Below are 16,458 nucleotides of genomic sequence, written 5' to 3'. Positions count from 1 at the left end.
GCTTTTGATAACTTTCTAATCTTTGAGACGTTTGAGCACCAACTTCTGCAGAGTTCAGTTTTGAGGTTGCTATATATTAAATACTTAATTCCCAAGAAAGCTGGAAAACTTGGGAAAGCAGACGTCTCCAGCCCAGTGGATACACTCGTTGCCTCTGCTATGCTTTTCTTTATGCTCCCAGCCAGAATTATTTTAAACTAATCCTTGGTAAGGTAAAGATTTAATGCAAGAATCTGGAACAAGATGCAGGAAGATGCAGGAAGATGCAGGAAGATGCAGAAACCTCCTACAGGCACCATACACTGCTACGAAAACTTCATTAATTCATAGTGGTGAATTAACCTCCCAGTGGTGAGGTTTTCTAAGCCTGATACTGTCTTCCTTTTGACAGTTCTCCAAATAAATACAACAGGAAATATATGCAACAGTGCTTACACAACCTCAACATTTCTGGTCAGACAGATAAAATAAAATTTTATTAGCATTTACGCATGCAACGACCAAGCACAAGGATGTAAATAAAATTAGGAGGAAAAAAAAATCAGGCTAATGTTAAGCTTCATTTTTCCTTTGATTCTGTTACTGCTCAGTACAAAACCCCAAGGCCTCACAGAAAAATCTCCTTGCCCCTCTTTTCTAGGCACTGAGGTTTAATGGTGAACATGGTGGTGATGCTGGTTGGACTTGATGATCCTAGAACACTTTTCTAACCTTAACAATTCTGTGATTCTATGTGGCTGAAGGAAAAACTAACTTGCATTAAGTTATTTTCTTTAACACTTTTTCTTAAAGTTGTTCTTAATTATAATGAGCCTCCAGTATGTGTCTTTTAGCACACATACCCCAAACTGAGCACAGGATTCTAATGAGGACTGAGGGGTTACAGGGAAAAAAGCATTTCAAGTGCTGCACTCACCACATACATGCTGTAAGGAAGAGCACTTTTTCCAGTTCCTGTATCACAGCATTGCTTGGTATCGTGCATATCAAAACTGTCCTTCTACTTTTTTTGTGACTTTAGATTTTTTCTTGTCTTGTATTTTATGCATATTTCAAGCCTTTAATATAGTTTAAAGATGCTGCATTCAGCATGATCCGATTTCAAATAACATAATAAGAAAGATGTAAAAATTACTGAGTTTTAATTAATTGTTGGTACACATATGGGCTGAAACCTTCCTCTAAATTTAATAAAATGAAAACAGTGATTCAGACAACACTTTCTACCTTGACTGCTGAAAGCCTCTGTGCAACACAACACAGGTAGCATTTGAATACTATGAATCTCCTGTCTTAGAAAAAACAAACAATAAAGAATACCTTACCATATTTGAGCAAGGATTGAAGACGGCAGACCTGATTGCAAAAAAAAGGTACGTGCTTGATCACCTGTGATAAACAAAGGAAAAAAGACAAACTTTTACACCAGAGACAGATGTTTGAAGAGCTCAGTACACTCTTGGGGGATCAAGTTTTTGAAAGAAACCCCTATGCTGGATGCCAAGCTTTCCAGGGCTTTTTTTCCAGCTTTTAGCACTGGTGACAGTGATTGTCAGACACCCATGCATTCCATAATTCCCAATCTTTGCTCTGAGAAGTGATTTCAGATGGCTACAAAAACTTTAACAGGTCACAAATCAATGCCTGCCAATATCTTAAAAGATGCATGAATTAAAGAATGACTGAAAATTTAGTCCTGCCCCAATTACTTATGCAGGAAAGGATGAGACTGTTGTTTCTTTTCTTCTCTATCCCATCTAAATTGAGCCAGTATTGTGTCTCTAGAAAAATTAGGAAAACACCATGTTCTAAATAATATTATTTTCTGTCAGAGAACATCCACAATTTCGGTATTTCAGGAAGGGAATGGGAACTGTTGTGCAATCCCATACCAAGTTCCACATCAGTTGGTACACATACAAAACAGGGACAGTGGTGTTTATGCCTACATCTGAGTGAATTACAAAAGCTAAGACTTCAAATTACTCTTTCAGCTTTCTTATATTCATACACAAGCTTTTATTTCAAGCATTTGCCAAATAAATAACAAAGCCTACAGATGTAGATGCAGGTAAGAGCACAGATGTGGCCTGAGGCTAGTTCCTGGGACTGCACAGTTTCCAGCTGGAGGTAAACACCAACCTCCCAGTGCTGTTTGGCCAAAGCAGGAGTTAAGTGCCACTTAGCCAGAAGATGTGCATGTTCCAAACAGACAACTTTCCACTCTCTCCTCAGTCCTTTCCAGCCCCAAAAGAGGAAAAGTAGGGCTGGTGGAGCAACTAGATAGGGCATTACTGGATAGCTGGGCAGGTAGGAGCCATCAGGGCTGGTCTTTAGTGTCCACCCACCCACAAAGAATGGGGCATTCCTAAATTGACATCTTTACCAATGAAATTGGGTCTTTCTTGATATCAAAAGGAGATTTTAAACCTCCAAATTCTGAGGCGCATAGCAATGTGACCCAATTGTTTCAGAGGACACGCAGCTGAATGCAACTGGAACTGACAGCAGGCCCCTGCAAAATGCCTTTAGCCCACCCAGTCCCTGCTGAAAGCCCAACGGCCCAAATTTCAAGCAGTTGCTAACAAGGACAAACTGTCAGCATCCCTCTCCCTGCCTCCTCCTCCCAAAGATATCTAACAGCACAGCAATCTCTTCTCAGACTGAGGAGAGCCACTTCTGCTGTGTCTGGTGTCACCTGCCAGAACAGCTACTGGAAGTGCTCCCTGGCAGCCTCCCATCTGAGCACAGATTTCACCTGATATTCTCTGGTTTCTGAAACTAGACAGAATGGCAGCACACAGCTGGTGGCTGCAGAAGTGACAGGGTTAAACAGAACACCATTCCCGTGCCAGACTTCAGAGGAAAGCTTGTTAAGTTTACTAATAACCTGTGGCTGTTTGCCTGAAGAATCTGGTTATTAGTCACACAACAAAGGGCTAGAAATAGGATGCAGTTCTCAAACTGTTCTTCAGAGATAGGAATGTGTACACAGAAGTTAATGTGTAATGCAGAGCCTCAGACCAACCTGTAATGAAACCTCCCGTGGGTTTAAGGCTATCAAACTGCTTGTCATGCTTGGCCCGCTCTTCGGAGGTGATGGCCCATATGTTTGGCCCTCCTGAAAAAAAAAAACCCAAAACAAATCAGCAAAAAACCAATGAACAACCCAATAGACTAAAAATTTCCAAAAGTAAAGCATGTTACTTGCAAAATAAAAGCTTGGCTTTCTCAAGAGACAAAGTTAGATGTGGACACACCCAGCTCCTACCAGTTTGGCAGGGGCGTTATGCAACACAAACCCGCTTCCCAGATGTGCAAGCCGAGCTTGGACAATGCCCCAGCCAGACTGCTTCACCCTGGCTTTCAAACAAGCTCTGTCGTCCTTCAAAGCTGGTGCACAGCAGTTTCCTGTCACTGCTGATTGTTTGCAGCCCGGGCAGGATGTGTCTCACCATCCCCAGTGAGAGCCAAACGCTCCCCTGGCTCTCTGCTGAAGCAATGGCATTCAGTGTCAGCCAGGTTCCCATGCACAGGGTTAACACCCTCTGGGTGCCAAAAAGGCTTGCACTTGTCTTGCCAGCACTCTAAAAGAAGAACTGGGGCTGCTAACAAAAATAATTTGGTTTTGTCTGACAAAGAAGTGTCATTTTGGGCTTTTTTTTTTTTTAACAGCATGCAAGTCCACTTCACATTTTTCAATACTTTATGAAGAATAAAATATTACAGCCTGAGAGTAGGAATGAGAAGTTACAGGGAAAAACTGTGTTTACAGTGCTGGCAATACCAGACAGAGCCAGACTTTCAGAAATGCTGCAACCTGCTGCACAAAGGTCAGGGTGTGCATCCTTTTCAGGAAAAGCAGCTTGCCAGAAATAATTGGGTTTGTTTTTTAAGTAAAAGGAAGTTTTAGTCAGGAAGATCTTGACAAATATTTAATTTCTCAAATCAATGAATGCAAGAATTAGCCAAAATTCTGAATGGAACCACTCAAAACAGCATTAAAAGGTTATTGCATGAAAAACATTTGTAAAATTACATTCTGCTGAGAATTACCACTTCCACAGAACGGTTAATTTGTTAATTTGTTTGTATTGCTCACTAGAAGACAGTCTAGGGAATAAATAATTTTTTCTAGTAAGATATTAACAACTTACTTTAAAAGCCACAAGCCACAGCATTTGGGAAAAAAAGTTAGCATGAAAGGCTTCCTCTTCCTACATAAACCTTATTTCAAAGCTTTGAATCTCCAAATTTTCAAGATGTTTTTGCACAGTTTCTCAACATATATCAGCAAAGTGAAGGGACAGTGAGCTGATATACTTGCCAATACAGACATAGTAATGATATTAATCATCTCTCATCTGTGTTTATCTACATGAACAAATACATTTTCCAAAACAGACTTAATTTTTCCTCTTAAGAAGGTCCCGCTAAAACTGTATTTCTCCTTGCATGTGTACACATTTAATTCTTTACCCTTGCTCCCTTAGTAGAGAAATAAAATAATTAAAAGGCCAAAACAAAATAGAAACTTACTGGGCAGATGCATGACAGAAAATATATGAGGGCATTAGAATACAACCTCTATACACCTGAATTTGGAGTTTTGCTTCTCTCTCTTCAGGATATATCAATTTTTTTTTAGTGTGGCCTCAATGAAAGAGTCTTCTTGCAGGTTACATGTGAAATTGCATTTCAAAAATATCCCTCTTTTTTCTGATTAAATGAGCAGAAATAAATCTAGATTAGATACTGATAAAAAGTGAAGTAAATCTGAATCAGATGCCAGAAACCAACAGGCACTGTAAGTATTACTGTAAGACATTAATGAGGACAACTTACACCCTAAGGCAAAAATTAAAGCAGCACTTAGATTTCTTTAAAATGCTAATTTTAAGCTAGAAATGGGAAGTGCCTAAGATGTGGTTATGATTATAAAAATTATCTCCACCAGATGAACAAATGCTCCTAAAGCTACCAGCAGCAACTTCAGAGAAATTGAAGTTCACTTTCATTTCTGGAAAACAAAATATTATCAACAATACATTTTCCTTCTACCAAATATTCCTCTTTGAACATCTTTTGAAGCAGGTAGCTGCAACACTCCTCAGAATGATTAAGACCACCATAATATATTCACATGGTCCTGCTAGAGTGTTTGTCCATACCTTTCTTACAGCCCTCCTTTAAGCACTAAAAAGCCACAGAAAGGTCTCTCTGGAGCCTTCTCCAGATTGAACAACCCCAATTTTCCTGTAAGTATAAATCTCATTTTAAAAAATAAATCTTTGACTAAAACCACATTATTATATCAACAAGTGCTTCTACAGCCTTCCACAGTCCTAATGAGTCAGTGCAAGCAGCTGTCACAGAATAGTGATAACTACAAACCTTATCCAAAAGCACATTGTGGCAATGTTTCAGGGAACTGAAAACACCAACCTGCTAATAATTTATTTTCAACAGTAAGAAAAATTTCAGATTCTCCCTTTCCCTAAGAACAGAGATTGAGAGTCTTACTTTTTTGTTGATTAAGTCCATAAAGATATGCTCTCTGCTGGTTTCTTTATAGGCATGGAAGAAAATGTAGCAAGTCTTAAATTCCATTGTATAAAAACATAGATTTTTAAAAATATAAATATTTATTTCAAGAATTAGGATCTAGAGAACAGCACACTTTTAAGTCAGCACACCCCTCCCAGTGAAATTTCATTGCTTCTCTATAACTGAGCAAAGGCCCAGAAAATTAAGTTTTATCTTAACAACATTGAGAGAGTGTCTGCCATCTGCAGCCTGAACTAGAAAAAGTCATTGATTTCTGAATGGAGGTTAATAACTGTTGGACAATGAAAGTATTTGTGTAAAATAATAATAAAAAACTAAAAACCCATTGCTTCTGGTAGGGATCCACACTGAATGCAGTCAAACCCCACCCACACTTATTATTTAAAGGATTCACTGTTTTTTTTCAACTCCCACCCCATATGCCACAGAAACAAGATAAAGAGCACAGCACAAGAGGGAAGGCTAAAGCACTGTGAATGATTGTATTTAGCTTAACCAGGTGCTCACAGCTCTTCTGATGGTACCCTTGGTGACACAATTAAGGAATTAAAATCTGTGTACAGAAAAGCTCATATGAAGATTTTTCAAAATACCATGTGAAAATACCATACCAGTCTATCTGAAATAAACACTTTCAACAACGGGACTCACAAGGTCTTGACAATTCCCCACAGCACGTCCCAACACTGTTCTCCAAAGTAATTGTTGTCTTTACCTATATAGCACAACCAAGACCATCACAAAAACTCTGCCAAAATTAGTCTGAAATTCAGTTCTCTTGTGCCATCACCATCAAATCATGCTACAACAATCATACTACAATCCTCGTGTATATTGTGATTGCTTCCCAAAATGACCACAAGTGGTAGAAGTGGACACTCAGTGGAACTGCTGAGAGAAGTTACACTGCCTGGTTTACACACAACCATGTCCTGGGCATGCTGAGCTGTGATGAAGGGAAGATACTCCTTTCCTGGGAAAGGCAAACCTGCAGGAGGAGTCAAACATCTGCCATCCAAGATGTATCATCTAAACTGATCTGGCTTGGCTCAGCCATTTTTTCCACTAACACGCCTTCAGTTCTAGGGTTGAGAAATATCTTGCCTGTAAACCAGATCCAATGAATTTTGCATAGAGAAATTGCTGTTTGTCTTCCATCCACATGGCCTCAGTCCTCACGCATGGCAAGTCATGAATCACAAACCAAACTGCAGGTGTCTGCTCCTCACCGCCCTCTCTGATCACAGGATGGGCAAGAGGCAGGAATCTCCTTGATGGAGCAGTGCTGAACCTTCGGCTGTCCAAGCAGCAGTGAGCTACAATACTTTTACAGATCAGTTCCCCACCAGAAATCAAAATACAGTTGGTACTACATGCTCCCATGAGAGGCTTTGCTGCTGGCAATGAATAGTACATTACTTTTCTGATGCAGCTTAAATTTCCTGGACATTTTCGAGAGCTAAATAATTTTTCCCAACTGTTGCTGATAAAATTTTAGAGGGGAAAAATAGTACAATCTCTCTGACAATAAGATATCTCATTAATTCATTATTCTTCAAAATAGGTTACTTGAGAATCTTACAACTTCATACATGAGGTCAACACACTATTTGACTACACAGCATTTTTAGGAATCAAAACTCATGAAATGCTGAACTTGAGAGATTTTCCCCACAAAGACTTTCCCTAGAACAGAGTAACTACTGTCTTCACCTGCTGTTTTTGCTCATGAAAAACCACAAGTCTACCTTAGTAAGACTTCTGGAAGACAGAGGCCAAATTTTCTTTCTTTCCTAGAGAAGGCTGGCACTTTCAGAGAAGACGGAATAAATGTCAGCACTGGCAATTGTTCTCGATACCCAATATTGGAAACCTGGACTTCACATCCAGATATGTCTGCACAGATTCCCTATTCCAAAACAGAAAACAAACAGTGAAATGTCCTTTACTTGCTCACTCCAAAACTCCACAACACATTGAAGAGTTCAACATCACATGTGGAGTCTGCCCATGTAGAAAGTCCATGTGGGATGACGAAGACCCAAACACCCAAAGCTAAACATGCTTTGAACTTCACTCTCAAGATTTCTCTGAAGATGACACAATACAGACTGACCTCACTTTCATTTAACAAGTATTTCTGAAATTCCATGTGGCAGCACTCACAGTTTTCTACTGTTGGAAGCAAGTGACTATGCTGTTAATTAGATATCTGTAGTTTCTTTGAGTTCATTTTAAATAGAAGACACCTCTTTACATGAGTGTAGGGAGGCCCGCTTATGGCAGGATCACAACATTTCAGGAAAGCTCTAGAAATGCCTTTACAACACTGCATCAGACAGATAACCTTCTGAATAAAATAAAGGACTTGCTTTGATGGCCTGCCAACATCAAAAGGGCAACAAACACTATTCTTTCCTTACAACAGTAAATCACCATTGAAAAAGAGGGGAGAAAAGAAAGTGCAGTCCTAGAAGAAAAGTAAATAGACTTGAAAATGCTCTGTTAAGACCTCTGCCACTGGTTAGTACTGCCCGTAGGCAATGGGTAGCTATAGTGAGAACAGCAGGATTACTGATAAGGAAAAACCATAAGACATTTCTCACATTCTCCAGAATATCTTTGTTTCTCACTCACAGGCATTGCTTGTTTTTCTCTAATAAAAACTATGCTCCTACAACCTACAAAGTTAATTAACTCCACAGAGATAATAAACCTAAACTTGAAAGAGCATTCCTTGTACATGTAAGTAATGATGATTATATCACCACCCCTGTAACCATCAAAAAAACTAGCATGAAGCTTCATAATGACCTTAAATAAATATTTATCCCTATGTTTAAAGAAAGGGAAATTTCAGCACAGACACACAGCAACGTGCCTCAAGCTGTATAAAAAGGGGTTTTCCTTAATGCAACCAGCAATCACATTACAGTCTCCTATTAGGAGCCTCCAGAGAGTTGTCTGGTCTAGGACATATTGGGATAAATCTAATAATTCCAGTCTTTCTGTGTTTGCAGATAAGTTTCCCACAGAGGTATTTATCACAGATTGGATTTAACACTCCCAATTGAGATGTTGAATCAGACTCCTAATTTTTCCTCAGTGGTGAGTAAACACTCCAGGAGTCTGAAAATACACAGAACGTTTTACCATTAGTCTGAATTTGAGATTCTTTATCAGTGTTATTGCTATTTTCAATATTTGCTTCCCTCCTTCACTGTTGATTCTATATATCTAACACAGGAGAAAAATGACTAATAATCAGCATTTATCCTTATTTAGGTGTACTAATCTGAATGAACTACTACTGTGGAGGCTTTGGGTCCATCCCAAAGCATCCCCTGCTCTTCCTTGAGGTTTGCACCTGCTATTCCCAGTTTCCACAATCTCAGGCCCGGGCAGGAGCCACATGCAATCTCCTTTCACAATATATACCTTAATCCCCAATTACTCTCCTACCAGAAATGCTCCATGGAGGCTCTCATTTTTATAAAGCAACACCAAGGCAGCTGCCAGAGGAAAAAGGTATCTATTTCTGTGCTTAACTGTAACTTCAGCAACTTTGTTTTGTGTGCACACAGTTAAAAGGAAAAGCTTGTAGCTAAAGCATGTTAAACACAGGGAAACATGATTCTCCTTCAATTTTGCAATGTCACTACATTTGCAAGAATTGTGCCCATTGAAGCCAAGAGAAGATTTAAAGATTTTTCAAGCATCTCTGGTGCGGTATCAAAAAAGAGCTGGCACCTGCAGACAGGTTGTTAAATAGTGTCAGGCACATACAAGGCTACAAGATTTGGCCAAGAAAAGCTTGTTTAATTGAAGAGCAAACTTACAGAAATGTGGACAAAGCAACAGCAGCCACATTGCATTTTGGAGTACAATTAATATTTTTTACACTATGTACAAAATTTCCAGGTATTTGGTATACTGGGGACTCTTAGGTTGAGCAGTTCACTAAAATCAAATATTGAGCTTGTTTAAACTATCCACTTGCTCCTGTGAGATGTGGTGCAGAATTCTGCCTGGAGATCTTGTCAATGGCAGCCCCCACTCTGATATACAAAATCCATCCTTAAAGGAGGAACATTGGAACACAGAACACTCTGTGCTGTGCAGTGATCTCAATGTAGAAACATAATCCATGCTTTTAGAAGAAAAATCCCTAAAACAATTTAGAGATACATAATAGTGTAATCCATGCTAACAGTATAGATCCAATTATTTTCTGAACTCTACAGCACACTTGGCTATTCCAAAACACTTAAACTATCAGTTTATAATAGCAGGATGGTACTTCTATACTTTATAAATATCACAGAATGTTTTAGCTCATTAAGGCTATCCATTTTCAGAAGATCATTTTTAATTAAATTATTGCCAATTCCACTGAAGCACTACAAAAAACCCAAAAAACAACCCCCCCCCAAAAAAAACCCAAATAAAAATAAAAGCATACCAAGGAAGAAAAATACTGAAAAAACAAAAACCAAAAAAATTAAGTTTTGTTAATGTCCCAATAATGTAAAAGTACATCAGGAAATATGTGCTAGAAACATGTATAAACTTGACAGTATTCTGAACTGCAAATTAACATGCTACTTATTGCACTAATTCAGTGTAAAGTTTTTGACAATTCATGCAATAGTGAGTTTTTTAAGTTTTAATGAAGTAAGCGTCCTACATCTCATTAAAAAGTGCAATCACTGTAATTTGCAATGTTGGTAAACTCATGTTTTATTCTTAAAAGTTAATTAACTTTGCCTTTCCTTACATGAAGACATTGGTACACAGAGCTGGGCTTAAATCAAGCCTTTGCCAGATCTAGATTTAATACCAGCAACTAATATAAAATTATTTTCTGCCTATTTCTGGACAAACAATGACAGTGAAACAAGCTGTAGTTGCTGAGTTACACTGATGCTGCACATGAAACAAGCCCATTCTTCTATCCAATGACAGCTCTGTCTGTGCCCTGAATCACAGCATCATTTAGGCTGGAAAAGACCTTTAAGATCATGGAGTCCAGCCATCAGCCCATCACTAAACCATGTCCCTCAGTGCCACATTTACACATCTTTCAAAGGCCTGCAGGGATGATGACTCCAGCACTGCCCTGGGCAGCCTGTCTCATGCTTCACAACTTTTTCAGGAAAGAAACTTTTTCCAATATTCAATCTAAATCTCCCCTGGTACAACTTGAAGCCATTTTGCCTTGCCCTGTCATTTGTTATTTGTGAAAAGAGCCCAACCCTCACCTGGCTGTCCCCTCCTGCCCGGGAGTTGTGCAGAGCCAGAATATCCCCCCTGAGCCTCCTTTTCTCCAGGCTGAGCCCCCCCAGCTCCCTCAGCTGCTCCTCCTCACACCTGTGCTCCAGAGCCTTCCCCAGCTCCGTTCCCTTCCCTGGACACGCTCCAGCCCCTCAATGGCCTCCCTGAACCGAGGGGCCCAGAACTGGACACAGGATTTGAGGCACATCCTCTCCAGTGCCCAGCACACAGGAATGGTCATTTTCCTAAACCTGCAATTCATACTTTTGGATGGGTTTTAGAAATGGAAAGAAGAGAAGAAAAAAGTCACACCAACAAGAGTCTTTCCAATGGAAGGTACAAAAAAGTCAAGTAAGCAGTATTATCATGGCATAATATAATCATATTTTGCTAAATTCTCCAGCTTTAAGCCTTGCTTCCATTTGCTTTTAAAGTGAGCAAACTTCCAGCTGACAAAATCCATGGCCTTCCTTCCCAGCCTGACACAGAAGACTGAAGAGATGCTTACCCTTCAGTCAAGGACAAGTCAGAAGCTTTTTCGAATAAACTCATCAACCTGTATAGTATCAAAGCCTTCCATGAAAAAAATAAAAATTTTTAGTCACCACGTTTGTGGAAAAAGATCACCAGAGCTTAGACAAAACTTTTCTGATCCTGGAAACTGATGCTTTATGCTGCTGCTGCTCACCAGCATTCACAAAACAACCCTATGACTTAATTAAAAATTTACAAAAGAACAATTTGTTTAATTATTGTTTAGCAAATCTCTGTGGAGTGCAGCAAACTAATAAGATTCAGGTGAGTTTCCATCTGTGGCAGCCAATAAATCTTTCTGCACCAGGAGAAATGCAAGCAGTAAAAATACCAGGCAAGAGGATGTAAAGTGAACCTTGAAATTAGGTGTGGTAAAGGAAATTATTCTCCCACAAAGACATACACTAACAAAATCAGAACACAATTCTGTTTCAGGAATATTAGGTCCTTTCTAGTAATTTTCATAATTCTCATCACTATCTGGCCATTAGAGTAAAAACCACATTTCTGGGTTCTCAGACTTGAGGAGGAAGTCTGGGACCAGGAGGAAGACTGATGGGTTATATTTGCAATGGAGAGCTGGGACACAGACTTGAAAGAGAAGAGGAAAACAGATGAACAAAAAAAATCCCCAAAAAATTACACAGGAAGGGTGGGAGAGAAGAAAAAATGAAGAGGCATTTCCTGAATGATCTTGGAATAAAATAAAAATAGGAGATAATTCAGGAAACAAAACACAGTAACCGTCCTTCCAGCAGAGACTGAATATTCCCCTAGCTGATATCCCAGCACAGAGGGACAGTGTGAGCCAAGAATGTGGGGGTGCTGCGCCAGGATGTCTCCTCAGCCCCAGTGCAGCTCCTGAACCAGAGAACTGCCTCATTCTAGAAGGAAAATCCACCTATCTCTAATCATTTAAGGAATCCAAGACATTTTGTTATCCACAGGTTCCTACAGCTTTCACTGTTTATTTGACACAGTGCAAAGTGCTCTGTATGATTCAGATCTGCCAGTGGTACTTTCATCTGATACTAGATAATCCTTGTGTTATCAGAGAGTAATTACCATTCCCTTGCCTGAAAAATAATGGGTGACCTTGGGAAGGTGACATCTGTATTTTCCACCATCCCCACCCTTTCATTTCCAAGCTGAAATGTCCTAGTCAATTCAATTAATCCACATATGGTAGCTGTTCCATATCTTTAATCACTCGTTACCCTCCTCTTTGTAACTTCTAGTCCTGGCAGAAAGAAAAAATGAAGGGAAAACTGAAAGGAAGCACAAAGGAAACAGAAGCAAGAATAAGAGTTTGCTTAAACAGTACTCCTTAGGTTAAATTACTAATTAGCAAAACCTGCCAACTATATCCAGCACACATACAATATTACCTTCCTAGCACACATGGAGGTTTGATTTGAAATAGAATACATTAAAAACTGTTTAATTTATGTTCATACAACCATTGGTATCAGTTTATATCATAGTCCCTAATCCTGCCTTGCCAGTGGCTCACAGGGACATTTACAAGCTAGAATCTGGAACAGAATTCTTCCCTGGGTATTACAGTTTCTCAGTTGCCAGAAACCACTGATTTAGCAAGCTTCTTGAGCCAAAAAAGCCCCCAAAGGGAAAGAAGAAAAAAAATTAATAGCCATGGCACAGATCTTTCCTCCTCAATTTTTGATTCCATGTACTGTTTCCAAAACAACCTAAAGACAGTGAGTCCTAAAAATGAGTTGTGAGTTGTTCACTGTGTGAAACAAACTACCAAATCAACACACAAACCCATTTTATTCTGCTAGTCTTAAACACAATCATTTCACTAGGTATTGGGTTGCTTTTCAGCTATGAAAAAATACAGTGAATATTCATTCCCTTCTTAGCATTTTCTGTACTGTTATGACTTTACAGGTTTTTAGCCGTCTCTAAAAATTTAAACACCTAAACTATCCTTAGCTGTCTCTAAACTAAACTAAACAACTCTCATCCATTTAGTCTTGCTTAGCACAGGAGCAACAACCTCTCTGTGGCCACCTTTTTCACAGGTATCCTTGGTGTTTAATTCCTTTTGTGTAACAGATTCTGGCAGCTACAGAGTGGATCATTTCCAGAAAAGGAAGCTTAATGAATGTTATCTTCAGGCCAGGTTAAAAACGACTGTCTGCGTATTTCTTAATCCAATCTGAATACAGAGAACATGAGAAATAGGAGGAGAGACTCTGCTAGCCTTCCAACCCACATCATCTCCATCAGAAACAGTTCATACAGTAACTCACACCTGTACATTTTATTCCCCCAGGCCTGAAGATTTCCCGTGAGACACAGGAGCTACAGAACCACTGTTATTTGTGGCACAATAAAATTCACTTGTAGCTGGTAAGAAAATACAAGTGCACCCTTTTCAGTACACTTATACAAGCATCAACACACACTGAAACAGGTGCAGAGTTCCACAGCAGTGAAACCGGGACCTTTCAGGAAAGATCTGTTTCCTAAAGAAACAACCGTGCTGCAGAGATCATGGTTCAATGCTAAATCATGGTTATGAGAAGAAATGCAGGGAAAAATGTTTGTGCGTAATTTAAAATATACCACCTCTAATTTATATTTAAATATATTAAAAAAACTGAAGCAAATTACTTCAGTAAGAAGTAAAAGAGCAGTAAAAATTATTGATATTCATTTAATCTTACCTGTTCTTGAGACTTGCATACAGAGAACTTCACATCCAACTAAAGCACAAATGTTTTTAGCTTATTAAAATATCTTCCCTGAAGACAGCCAGTATGAATGCTAGTCCCATGGACACTGACATTCTTTCAGCTTTCCAGGGTTTCACCCCTTCCAGCTCTCTCAGTGATGATTTAAAGCTACTGTCCCATTGTTGGGAAAACAACAGATGTCCCACAGAACTGATGCAGTACACTGGAAAGCCTGAACACACAAGATTCCTCATTCAAGTAATAGGGCATTATATAAATATATCTGACAGACCACAATGCCTGAAAAATGTGTTTGTTCTTGCCATTATAATTAGTGGGCCAAACCTGAACTCATTCTGCCAATACTGATTAGTATTGTCCATGGCCTGTTCAAAGTGATGATCACACATGATTTGGAATTCAGTAGATGTTAAGATGGTGCCACTTCACACAGTGCTCATCTACCCTAAATTAAACCACATGAAGTGGCTTATCAGAGTAATGTATTTCACAAACTTGGGAGTTAAACCTTCAAGGAAATGAACATTTTAACAGTTAAAGCACTTTGAAAATTGGCCCTGTGTTAGATTTATGCTTCTGAGTATTAGATTTATGTTTCTAAGTCTTTTCAGCTAAGCCTTTAGCCTTCTGCTGCATTTTGGGAAAGTATTTGCAGATCTTCTTGTGTTTTTTGTTTAGGGTTTTATATGCTTCGAAGAAAAAACACCAGGAAGTCTCTGTGACATCCAAAATTAATAAAGCAGCTTGCATTATAGTACTAGTATTCCTGATAAAAACCATCCTGGATTTCCCACTCAGTGCAAACTTACCTTATAAAAGCTAACACATGATAAAAATTAAATCTTAGCAAGACAAAACTATAGGCTTAAAGTAAGTTAACAGCTCAAGATCTAACACTAATCTTCATTATTATCTAATTCTTCATTACATTTTAGGAGCACCAGATTGGAAGGGACTTCCAAGGTCACCATGTGCAGACTGCTGCTTCTCCAAGAAACTCTAATACATTAATTCCTTCCTAAAATGCAAGTTATGCCTTAAGGCAATCAGATTTCCACCTTGACCATGGTCCAGAATGTCACTGCTGACAGAACATTCTCATTTCCAGACCAGCTGCATCAACAGCTGCTTCATCTCTATTTACCCCTGTGCTAACACTGTACTCAAAGACAAGTTACTTTCCTTCCTTGTTGTTCTTCCTACTAAGAAAAAATAAAGAGCAAATATATTTACTGAATAGGAAATGCAATGAAATTAAATTTGAAATTAAAATTAAAACTAAAACCCAAAACAAAACAGTAAGCTTTTATCTGGGCAGGTTAACAAAGGCAATCCCTTTATTCTTTCTCTTTCTTAATTAATTACACTGAAGCCCAGTTCTGTATGTTTCACTCCCTGAGTTCTTTTCCCCTCTCTTAAGCAGATAAACCAAATTCTACCCTCTAACCCACAACATGTTCACCAGGGCCTGAAGCAATAGCACACAGCACTCCTTATTTCATCCACCACATTTTAGGATGCATTTCCTTTCCCTCAAATCACGTAATTACTACGTGATCCTCTAACGCATCCGGTTGTCTCCCTCATTAGTCACAGCCAACTGCTGAGTTCCCAGCACACAGCAAAAATTCTTCTAGCCCATAATAGTATGGCTAAAAAGCTGTTTGAAGTCAGCACAGCAGAAATGTGATGAAATTTAACCAATGATATGCAGTCCATACTGTGTAATTCTGGCTGGAAAATTACTCCAGAGTTTGTCATCTTCCAATTTAACCAGCATAAGTTTTCTTTTTACTGTTGATATTGCCATAAATAACCGTTAAGACTGGCATCACGATAAAATCCATGAAGAATAACATGTCTAGATATTCTGGTCTAAAGCTAGCATTTTCTTTCCCTTTTAGCCATTTATTTCTCTAATTAAATCCAACCATGGGATCTGTTACGTGTTTTCTACAAAACTCAGGTACTGAAGAAGGCACAAAGTGCAACCTTCCTTGTTAAAACCTATTTCCTTTTACTCTACTTAACATATACCTCCATGTCTAACTATTTTTTCCTTCTAAGATTTCCTCTTACATCCTCCATGTGAATCATATTATGCTCACAATTAAATATAAATAAGACACCTTGTATTCTGAAATACTACAGCACTATTTGTGACATACAAGATTAAAGAAAACATATAATATGGCAGACACACTTGAAATCTAATTTTTTGCAGGGTGTGATAGTGGAAGATAAACACCCCTCTGACTTCTGACTTCTGACTTGAGCATATGAATTTTGCTCCATATCAACTGACACCACTGCCCTCACTAAAAGGAAGCTTTAATTCATAAATAAGGACAGAAAAAAT

General features: G+C 38.8%; 1 protein-coding gene across 8 annotated transcripts in view; it reads right to left on the bottom strand.

Moving 5' to 3' along the window:
* The window catches only part of ITSN2 (intersectin 2), a 79,967-nt gene that overhangs the window by 45,975 nt on the left and 17,534 nt on the right, over positions 1–16,458 (bottom strand). For all 8 annotated transcript variants that reach the window (XM_068183322.1, XM_068183319.1, XM_068183324.1 and 5 more), the window contains exons 3-4: positions 3,029–3,121; positions 1,326–1,389 (exon numbers count right to left, since the gene is read on the bottom strand). In XM_068183322.1, coding sequence (XP_068039423.1) covers positions 1,326–1,389; positions 3,029–3,121 — 157 coding nt within the window. The remainder of the gene's footprint in view (positions 1–1,325; positions 1,390–3,028; positions 3,122–16,458) is intronic.

Source organism: Anomalospiza imberbis, chromosome 3 (genome assembly GCF_031753505.1).
Source record: "Anomalospiza imberbis isolate Cuckoo-Finch-1a 21T00152 chromosome 3, ASM3175350v1, whole genome shotgun sequence".
Lineage (NCBI taxonomy): Eukaryota > Metazoa > Chordata > Aves > Passeriformes > Viduidae > Anomalospiza > Anomalospiza imberbis.
Note: the sequence above shows the minus strand (reverse complement) of the source record. Positions and strands in the feature narration are given on the sequence as shown.